General features: G+C 38.9%; 1 protein-coding gene across 1 annotated transcript; it reads right to left on the bottom strand.

Annotated features, from left to right (window-relative positions):
• Positions 1-357: 357 nt before the first annotated feature.
• Positions 358-7651, bottom strand: rrm1 (ribonucleotide reductase M1 polypeptide). Its single transcript, XM_026234547.1, has 19 exons — positions 7437-7651; positions 6530-6618; positions 5364-5541; positions 5159-5259; positions 5009-5068; positions 4872-4911; positions 4569-4731; positions 4308-4449; positions 4139-4222; positions 3894-4055; positions 2683-2762; positions 2388-2589; positions 2126-2275; positions 1818-2039; positions 1610-1686; positions 1246-1381; positions 1061-1156; positions 797-985; positions 358-707 (listed from the first exon to the last, which is right to left on the bottom strand). The coding sequence occupies exons 1-19, from the start codon at positions 7453-7455 to the stop codon at positions 516-518; spliced, it is 2382 nt and encodes a 793-aa protein (XP_026090332.1). The 5' UTR covers positions 7456-7651; the 3' UTR covers positions 358-515.
• Positions 7652-10933: the final 3282 nt, after the last annotated feature.

Below are 10933 nucleotides of genomic sequence, written 5' to 3'. Positions count from 1 at the left end.
TATTTGAATGTGAGCAGCAAGCTCATTGGCCGCTGATCCAATTAAAACCAATCAGCTGCACCATGTGAATAATAATGTGATTATATCAGACTAGGTTGACCTATCGGCCTGCACCATCTGGAGTTTCATGACTGGACATTGGGTTAGAAGTTAAAAGGTGTTTAAATGCTAGTGAAACTGACTCAAAGTCAGTACTTAAAGCGAAACAAATCACACATACGTTTCCAAAAATATAATTCCCCGATATCACATCTGCATAACACTAAAAATTACAATGAGTTCTGTGTTAACCCACCCATGAGTTCAATGGAACTCCACCTCAAGCATCATATTCAAAATTATTCCAAAACCACTTCATAAATTTGATCCAAGTTAGACTTTATTGAATTCATTCTTGGAATACAGAAATTGTAAATTAATAATTATTCTCTAAGCCCATTTAAAAAAAAGATATAATACTGTACAAGATGCATATTGTTAGCCATCCTAATGTTCCTTGTCAACAGGAGATCAATTCATGAACCGCACATCAGACACTCATCACGGTTCTCCAATGAACACACCATAGCTGCTTTGTTGCGTTCTTTGGTTTCCTCCTCGTTGCTTGTACTTTCCTGCGTCTCCTTCAGTTTCTCTTTGTCGAGAGTGAACTGGATGGGGTTGGCGGCTGGTTTAGTTCTCAGGTAGTACATTCCTGTTTTAAGACCCTGTGGAGAACAGCAGATGCACCATTGATCTATCAATTCTAACTTACAGACTTCCAAATCCTTGCTAAGGAAGTATCTATTCTATTTACCTGCTTCCAGCCATAGAAGTGCATGCTAGTCAGTTTGCCATAGTTGGGTTCAGCAATGTGGATGTTGAGGGACTGGCTCTGGTCAATGAAGGCTCCTCTGTCCGCAGCCATCTTTAAGATGGTCTTTTGAGAGATCTCCCACACAGTCTTATACAGCTCCTTCAGGTCATCTGGTATTGTGGGAATAGCCTACAAAAAGGAGGACATTTAAGAAGGAGAAAAAAAAAACTGATATTGTCATCCGAATTGGAAATGCCAACTAACCTGAATGGATCCGTTCTGACCGATTAGCTGGTTTTTCATTTCTTCGTTCCAAAGTCCTCGTTCTGTGAGGTCTTTGAGAAGATGTGGGTTCACGATCTAGAAGTAAATGTAACCCACCAGTTAATTTTACACAAAATCAGTAGTTTATCTGTTCTTGCACATGTATAATGTAACGCCAGGCTCACCTGAAACTCTCCAGACAGAACTCTGCGTGTGTAGATGTTGCTAGTATACGGCTCGATTGACTCGTTGTTGCCCAGGATCTGAGCGGTGGAAGCAGTGGGCATGGGAGCCAGCAGCAGACTGTTACGCACTCCATGCCTGAGAAGCAAAAATAAGAAATATTATTCCAACTTATATAAAATGATTTATAAAAATTGACAAATGTACTATGCATACTTAAAATAAATCTTATATTGTGTCTCATATTTGTGCTCTTTTTTTTTAATCACAATTACCAAACTATGTATTAAAACACTTCTCCATGACACTTCCAGGTCTTCCACAGATTTGTTGCGATTATGAATCATGAATCAAGTGGTTACTAACTTTGCGATCTTCTCCTTGAGTGCGGCCCAGTCCCACAGGTCTGTAGGTGTCTTCTCCCACATATCATACTGCAGAATCTGTGAAATCATGCCAGGAACAATTAGAGCCCTGTACATCTCAACTGATATCCAAATTCCTTATATAAGGATTCTACAGGTTTTTAAGACCCGCAGAAACTCTGCTTATATTACTATAACATCTAACTTACGCCCTTGCTCACAGGAGACCCGGCATATGTTTCATACGGCCCACATTCTGCAGCCAGCTCACAGCTGGACTCCAGCGCAGCGTAGTAGATGGTCTCAAAGATCTGTGTGTTGAGGAGCTGAGCCTCTGCGCTCTCAAAGGGGAAACGCATGAGGATAAAGGCATCAGCCAGACCCTGAACGCCGATACCGATGGGCCTGTGACGCTTGTTGGAATTCTCTGCCTGTTGTGTGAGAGAGAAGATCAGTCTCTACAGCAATTACAATAATGTAGGATATGTCTGAAGGCGGAAGTAAAACAGCGCTTCACCTCTCGCACTGGGTAGTAGTTGATATCGATGATTTTGTTCAGGTTCTTCACAATGACTTTCGTAACAGAGGCCAGCTTCTGGAAGTCAAAAGTTCGCTCTGGGGTGACGTACATGTTAAGTGCGATGGAAGCCAGGTTGCAAACAGCCACCTATAAGAGAGAGTTTGTTCCTTCATGAACCCACTTTCAAATAATCAACATGGCGTGTGACTGACAGTAAGCTACTCTGTTATACTTCATGTACACATTCTGCACTCCTTACCTCATCCTTACTGGTGTACTCTACAATTTCTGTGCACAGGTTACTGCATTTAATGGTGCCCAGGTTCTGCTGGTTGCTTTTGCGGTTGCAGGCGTCCTTGTAGAGCATGTAAGGTGTGCCGGTCTCTGTCTGAGACTCAATGATGGCATACCACAGCTGCTGAGCCTTCACCACACGCTTAGCTCTGCCCTCCTGCTCATATCTGGAGCAAAAGATCATTAAATGTGATTATTAAACAGTAATATCAACAGACATTAACAATTTTATAGTAGAAGCATTACTAATATTTTCATACTTCATGTAGAGCTTCTCAAATTCCTCTCCCCAGCACTCATCCAGCCCGGGACAGTCACTGGGGCACATCAGAGACCAGTCCTGCATGGGATGTGTTTTAAAATTAAGCATTTGAACTGAACTGGTTAAGGAAATAAATATAAAACCATAAACAAATATGCAACCATTGGAAAGTCTGGGGAATGTATAATGTATATATTTGCATTTATATGCAATCATCTGATCAAAAATAAAGTAAAAACATATTTACATAATACATAAGTAAGAACATATTTTAAAACGGGTTGGAAACCTTATGGACATGAAGTGCCATTTTTTTTTCGTGCCAATAATGGCCATTTTGAGAAAATAAAAAAGTAGTTTGCAGCTTTGCATCGGTCACTTATCAATTCTATCATAAAACAATTATACTGACTGATATTAAATGTCCATCTCACCTCTCTCTTTCAATGTTAAACTTATGCTTCGTAGTGCTGTCAAATTTTTTTTTAAACCTGCATATTCGTCAAAATTAAAATAAAAGTCCACATTCAATTGCAAAAATGTTGCATTTGAATTTTAGGTGGCTGGTAAGGAGGCAGCCTTATCAGTGACGCACGCCTATTCACGTGAATCCACTAGATTCACTGATTGACTTTGGATCTTTTGTAGTAAACTATGCATACATACATACATGATGCTGTTTTATTTATAGTTGTTTAAGCAACTTAATAAATAAATAAATAAAATGTATGCATTTAGCAGACGCTTTTATCCAAAGCGACTTACAGTGCATTCTGGCTATCAATTTTCATGTGTTCCCAGGGGATCGAACCCCCAACCTTGCGTTTGATACCGCAATGCTCTACCAATTGAGCTACAGGAACACTAAGTATACTTATAAGCAACTTAAGTACAATTGGTTTATAAACATTATTTTGAACATTTGGCACTTTTTTTTTCAACAGATAGTCATGCTCTCTTATGCTCGATGCGCCCTCTTGTGGCCTCAGGAGAAAAGCCAAAAGCTTTTCTTTACCCTAACTGAAATTTGAATAGAATTCGAATTTTAATAATATTTAAGCACAAAACTTAAAATTTAGTTTTTCCGCCATTTTGACAGCCCTAATGCACCCCCCCCCCTTTTAAAATTTAATTTATTCATGTGATGGCAAAGTTCAATTTTCACCAGCAGTGTTGTATTAAGATACATCTCAGATAGTTTGTGCTTACCGCATTGGTCTCCACTCGCTTCATGAAAAGATCGGGGATCCAGAGGGCGTAAAACAGATCTCTAGCTCTCTGTTCCTCTTTACCAGTGTTCTTTTTAAGCTCTAGGAAGTCGAAAATGTCAAAATGCCAGGGCTCCAGGTACATGGCAAAAGCTCCAGGTCTCTGAGTGAGGAGGAGAGTAAATGTCAGGTTTTTCCAAGCTAAATTTAAACCACCACCTGAAATTTACATGTAAAAAGCCTCACCTTATTTCCTCCTTGATCCACATAGCGTGCGGTGTTGTTGTAGACACGGAGCATAGGAACCAGGCCATTTGAGTTACCATTTGTCTACAATAACAAAAGACACTGACTCAACCCAACTGCTAAGTTTAATAGTACCAGCTCCAGTAAGCCCAAGACCGAGGAAACTCACCCCTGCGATGTAGCTGCCAGTGGCTCTAATGCAGCTCACTGCCACCCCGATACCTCCCGCAGACTTAGAAATGAGGGCGCACTGCTTCAAGGTGTCATAGATCCCCTCAATACTGTCATCCTTCATAGCAAGCAGGAAGCAACTAGACATTTGACAAAAGAAAGTAGCTTGTATTATACATTATGTATAGAAGTCTACTGACATTATTAGTTTTTTTTTAAACTGCCCCTTTGATGATAGGTTCTTCTTCCTGGTATGTACCTGGAGAGCTGTGGCCGGTTGGTGCCAGCATTGAAGAGTGTAGGAGAAGCATGAGTGAACCACTTCTCAGACAGCAGGTTGTAGGTTTCTATAGCTGCCGCAATGTCCTCCTTATGGATTCCCACAGACACTCTCATCAGCATGTGTTGTGGCCGCTCAGCAACTGGAAAAGAGGTCAAAGTGTCATTGGAACATTTATCTTCTTTCATCTAACTCTTCCTATTTAAGTTTGTTCTTTACATGCTTCTATTGTCTCAATTCGACTGTTTATATGCATGCAAATGAAAGAATTCCAGGACTTACCCTTTCCATTGATCTTCAGCAGATATGAGCGCTCCAATGTCTAAAACAGATGTTAAAAACTAGGATTAACAACAAAATCGATTGAGATTTTGATTCACAAGTGCATATAATGCACATTCTTCTATTTCTGGAATTACCTTGAAGCCAAAGAAGTTGTAGGAGAAATCTCTGTCAAAAATGATGGCAGAGTTGAGCCGCTAGGAACGAAAGGAAATATGACATTAATTATAAATACTTAAACCCTAATGTGACTTTGTTGGGGAAAAACAGACAAAGAGAAATCATACATCTTTGTTGGCCAAAACAATGTCGAGGGTTTCCTTGGAAATCATAGGCGAGTGGTGGCCGTTCAGGGGATTCACATAGTTGTAGAGGTCCTCCATAACCTCTGTGATTGGAGGAGGCAAGTGATCAGCGGCAAATAGAGCATTATGATTCAGTTAATATTGAATTGTCACATAGACATGAAACAAGTGATGCATAGCAACTCACCACTGAAGACCTTCTTGGTTTCTTTGTGCAGGTTGGACACAGCGATGCGGGCCGCCAGGATGGCATAGTCAGGGTGTTTGGTGGTGAGGGTAGCAGTGATCTCAGCAGCCAGGGTGTCCAGCTCTACTGTGGTGACGCCGCTGTAAAGGCCCTGAATCACCTTCATGGTGATCTGAGTCTGCAAAGTAAAACCACTTGATTTAGGGTCAGAGCTTTACATTTGGCTTCGTAGACATCCTTTTTATAATTGAAATGATTTTAATACAGTGCTATAAGGAAGACCTAGAGTTTACAGAATGTTAATTGCGTAAACTCAATTACCGTGACATTGGCAAAACTGTGTGTTATGTTTCTTTAAATATTACTAGGGTAATAGCTATTCTAACAGACCTGTCATGGGTCTACTGTTTGATGAATAACTGTAATAGCAACTAGGTCAGGGGTTTAGAGAAAAAGAAAAAAAAAACAAATGAGTACAATAAATACATTAACTTAAAACAAAGAAATTGATAAAGACCGTCAACAATGATGATTGTATTTGGGTGGCCTGTTACATCTAAAAGACTGAAACCATAGAATGTATAAAAACATGGACATAGTGTCCGTGATGTCACCCATATGTTTCCAAAGAGCGTTTTTTTAAGCCAAAAGTGGGTGGAGGATGCTGTCACCAACTTCACAGTGTGTAACTCCTGGATAATCAAAAATGGGCAAAAAGGCGGGAGCTGCTTGCAGAGACCACGCCCACTAAGCCTGATGGCAGTGACAGCAGCAGCAATCCACCTGTCACTCAAGTGGCCACGCCCTTGATTTCTTAGAACTCTAAGGCTTAATATAATTTAAACAAATGAGTTGTATAAATAAAATAAAAAATACACCCCTTTGACAGTCGTCATATGAAGGGCAAAAATTTTTTTTAACCAGGCTGTAAACATTTTTTTTCTGCTGTAGAGTTGGGAATTTTAACACGGGAGGCTATGGGATTGACTCCTTTTTGCAGCCAGCTTCTAGCAGCCAGTCGATTAATTACAGTTTAAGTCACTTCCGTGTGGGTTTCATGAGAGAGAGCGGGAGGTTGCCACTTGACTGAAACCTCTAGACAAGGCGATGATTGTCCTCAGAACGTGTGACAAATGTAAGATGTTTTGATGCATTTCATAACTTACAGGATCAACAAACTCAGCGTTGAGTCCATAGCAAAGTTTCTGGATGCGCGTTGTGATTTTATCGAACATAACACGCTCCTGGCGCCCATCTGAGACAAGAAAAAGACCAGATGAATAAAAATGAGTTATTAATTATATAATAAGCCAAATAGAACACCATCCATAATCACAAAAACATGGACCGGCAAGTTAATGAATTGCCAACAGAAACATAAAATACGAAAAGTGCATTAAAATATCCTGATAATGAGCAAGTCATTACATTTTAAATTCAATCAACGTATTACATGACGATTTACAGAGTATCTGCCATTCATATCAAATGTTTCAATACTGCCCAGCAAACACAAAACGTTCCCCTAACGTTAGGGGAACGTTTTTTTAAGGTTATATTTTAGGTAACCATAAAATAAAGTTCTCAGAACATTGTATGGTGGTCATTTTCTAGGTTATTTTTTTGCAACCATAAAAAAAGTTATAATTACGTTCTGTGAACCAAAAATTGTGAACGTCAGCTGGGTGGCTATGTGAAGCGGTTGGCGCCAACTTTGTTAACAAAGAAAACAGCTAACGTTAGAAATCAGGTGCTGCTAACATGAGCACATAATTTATCATTCTTAAAGTAAAGTTATGGTGTCGGGAAAATCAATATAATAACACCATCGATAAATCTGCAACCTTAATCAAGTCTTTATATAAACGTTCTTCTCTTTAGATTTCAGTTAGTCACTACTACACGATTAGGGTCAATAACGTAACGTGTTTGATTTACGAGTTGGAAAAAAATTGTGGTTATGATAATATTACATAAACAATACATAAGCTTATTATTATACATGCATTGTTTTTTTTGCATCTATCTAAGTTGCAAATAAACCAAGTAATTGGAGGAAGAGTAGGGCTTTACCTCTCTTGATCACGTGCATGATTGAAGTCTCGTAGAGAGGACTAAAAAAAAAAATCAATATTAAACAAATAATAATAATCGGGTTTTATTTTTGAAAAGTGCTGTTCTGTTCGCCGCTCTCTTAGCTGTTGTTGTACTAGCGCGCCACTCCGATATACAGATCAGGGGTCCGGGAACCCGCCAGAACTACTTCTTCGGTAAATTTTATTGTTAGTTTGCGATCATTGTGCATTACCACCATCTACTGGGCTGAGGTCTTCGTCTTCGTCTTCTTCTTCTTGGTTTTTAACGGCGGCTGGCAACCAGCGTAATTAGGTGCATTACCGCCACCTTCTGCTCCGGAGTGTGGAACAGAGCGTTACATTCTACTCATTAATCCTGTCCTTTTAAGAAATTCAAAGAAAGCTTTACTATTTATTTTACTTGCCCATTTTATTAAAGATTTAAAATGTACCACCTGAATTCCATTCTTCTTGATTTCAACTATCATACTACTTCTTTCTTCCTCATATTTCTTACATTCAAGAATTGCATGAGTTACTGTTTCTTCTACTTTGCATTCTTCACATAGTCCATTTGGATGCTTCCCTAATATTCTGAGTGTACTATTGAGATTGGAATGTCCCAGCAATATTCTATTATATACAACCTCTTCTTTCCTTGTTTTACCAATATGTTTTATTTTTTTACTTACTTTGTTAATTAAATTGTAGAGAAATCTACCCTTTTCGTTGTTGTCCCACTTTATTTGCCATTCTGCAATAACCTTTTTCCAGATTAAAACCTTAATTTCAGACTTGCTTAGAGGAACTTGTAATTCTATTTCTTCTCTCTGCAAGGCTTGTTTTGCTAACTTATCTACTTCCTCATTTCCCTTTATACCTATGTGTGATGGAACCCAAATAAAACTGATTAAAATATCATTCTGAACCAATCTAGAATATATCTGTAAAATACTAAAAAGAATATCTTGATGACTGGATTTAAAAGACCTTAGACTCTTTAAAACTGAGAGTGAATCAGAACAAATTAAAACCTTTTCAGGTTTATAATCTTCTACCCACTGCAAGGACAAAAGTATTGCTATCATTTCAACAGTATATACTGCCAAATGATTAGATGTTCGCTTTATACAACTCATTGCCCATTCTGGAACTAAAAAGGCAGCTCCAGTTGTCTCACGCTCTGGATCTTTTGAGCCATCTGTAAATATTTGCAGGTATTGAGGATACTGTGTTCTAAAGTGTACAGAGAATGCTGAAGACATGTCTACTTCTCTTTCTGCTTTTTTAATTTCCAACAGATGTAAATCTATATGGGGAGTTGTATAACTCCATGGTTCATTTTCAGGAATCACCACTGTTGGGCTCATCTTAAACCTATTTACCTCCATTTCTTCTACATACTCTTTACTACTCCATCCAAAACTTTTTCTACACAATTTATTTTGTTCCCAACAATTCATTAAAACCATTTTTGTAGGATGATCTTCTTTATGACCTTTGAGGTTCTTCTTCTTCATCATCTTCTTCTTCTTCTTTTAGAGATTAACTGGCGGTTGGCAGACCAACTTAAGGTGCATTTACCGCCATCTACCAGACAGGAGTGTGGTCGTCGAGAATAGTCAGAGGGAATTATTCACCTGTGCGCATACTTATGATATAAATATGTACATATTAAATACGGTAGAACAACCCCGTATTTTTGAGAAAACGTCATAACTTGATTTTTAACACTTTTAGATACATCTCCTAATAGATTAACTAAAGTAAGCGCTTTCCCTTCTTTATATAGGACTGATGTTAAACAACTACGCTCTTCCATATAATTATTACACTCTATTAGGACATGTTCAACTGTTTCTGGCTGACCGCAATAATCACAACCTCCTGTCTGATATCTGTCCTATACGGAATAAAGATCTATTGAGACCTGAATTGGCAATCCTTAAACGTGTCAGCACTGCCTCTTCTCTCCAACTTCCATCCCTAGATCTACCCCCTCCCACATTTCTTTGCACACAGTAAAGATGTCTGCCAGTGTCATTACTATCCCACTGCTCTTGCCACATTCCAATCACTTTTTCCTGAATAATAGATTTCCTTTCAGCTTTGCGTAGAGGGACATTGATGTTAACCTCATCCAATTTCAAGGCCTGTTTAGCTAGAATATCCACCTCTTCATTTCCATCAATACCTACATGGGCAGGGACCCAAACAAACTGAACACAAACACCTTTACTCTGCAGCCGAAACAATATGGTAAATTTTGTATAATAGATCTAGTCTGCATGACTTTCCTGTTTTTATGCTCAATAATGCGGCTTGACTGTCTGAGGCAACTACAGCTCAACAACCAATTAAAAGCAATAAGTTCAGCAGTATAGACTGCAAGATAATCAAAAGTTCTTCTTTTAATTTTGATTTTATATTGTGAAATATTCACTGCTGCTCCTGTTCTGCCATTGTCGGGATCTTTAGACCTATCAGTATACAGTACAAGGTTTTCTTTAAACTGCTCAAAATAATTTTGAACAAAAAGCCATTCTGGGGTACTGCTACCTTACTTTTTCAATGCCAGTTGTAGCTGCAAGTCCACTACTGGAATAACAAACAGCCATGGAGGTATAGATGAACATGGTACAGCCGAACTGAACTTAAACTGCGTCAGGCCTACATTCTGGGCTTTAATATCTACAATCCACCCAAAGCTATAGTAGTTAGACTTCTGATGTTCCCAACAATCCTTCAACACAGCTTTTGCTGGGTGAACACAGCTATGACCCTGGAGATTGACCCAGTACGCATACATTAGCTTAACTCTCCTTAACCGCATCAGAAGTTCTCCAGTCTCAACCTGCAAAGCAGCAATAGGAGATGATCTAAAAGCTCCACAACAAATACGCAACCCTTGTGATTGTTCTCTGTCCAACCTAATCAAATGACTTTCAGCTGCTCCCATATATGATAAACAGCCATAATCAAGGAAAGACCTCATGAGAGTCTGGTAAATCCTCAACAATGCTCCTCTTGCAGCTCCCCAGTTCTGACCAGACAAACACCTAAACAAATTATTAACTTTTTTTTTTCACTTAATTTGAACATACTCTATAAACTACTTCCATATAAGTTTCTCGTCAAATATAACTCCCAAAAACCTCACAACACTCACTTGTTCCAACTTTTGCTTATAAAGTTTTAATGTAATGTCTTTATGTCGTCTTGAAAAACAAATAACTTGGGTTTTAGTAACAGACATTCTAAAGCCCCACTTATTAGCCCATTCCTCTACCACCACGATTGCATCCTGCATCTTCTTTTCCAGGTACTTCAGATTACGTCCCCGCATCCAAAGGGCTCCGTCATCTGCATATAAAGACTCGCCTATACTACAATTCGATCGAAAATGTCATTTATCATTATGTTGAAAAGTACTGGACTGCAGACGCTCCCTTGTGGTGTACCATTCTCTACAGCATATGTACTAGAATAGGCCGT

The sequence above is a fragment of the Carassius auratus genome, chromosome 46 (assembly GCF_003368295.1).
Source record: "Carassius auratus strain Wakin chromosome 46, ASM336829v1, whole genome shotgun sequence".
In the NCBI taxonomy this organism is placed as follows: domain Eukaryota; kingdom Metazoa; phylum Chordata; class Actinopteri; order Cypriniformes; family Cyprinidae; genus Carassius; species Carassius auratus.
This window is presented reverse-complemented; position numbering and strand designations above follow the sequence as displayed.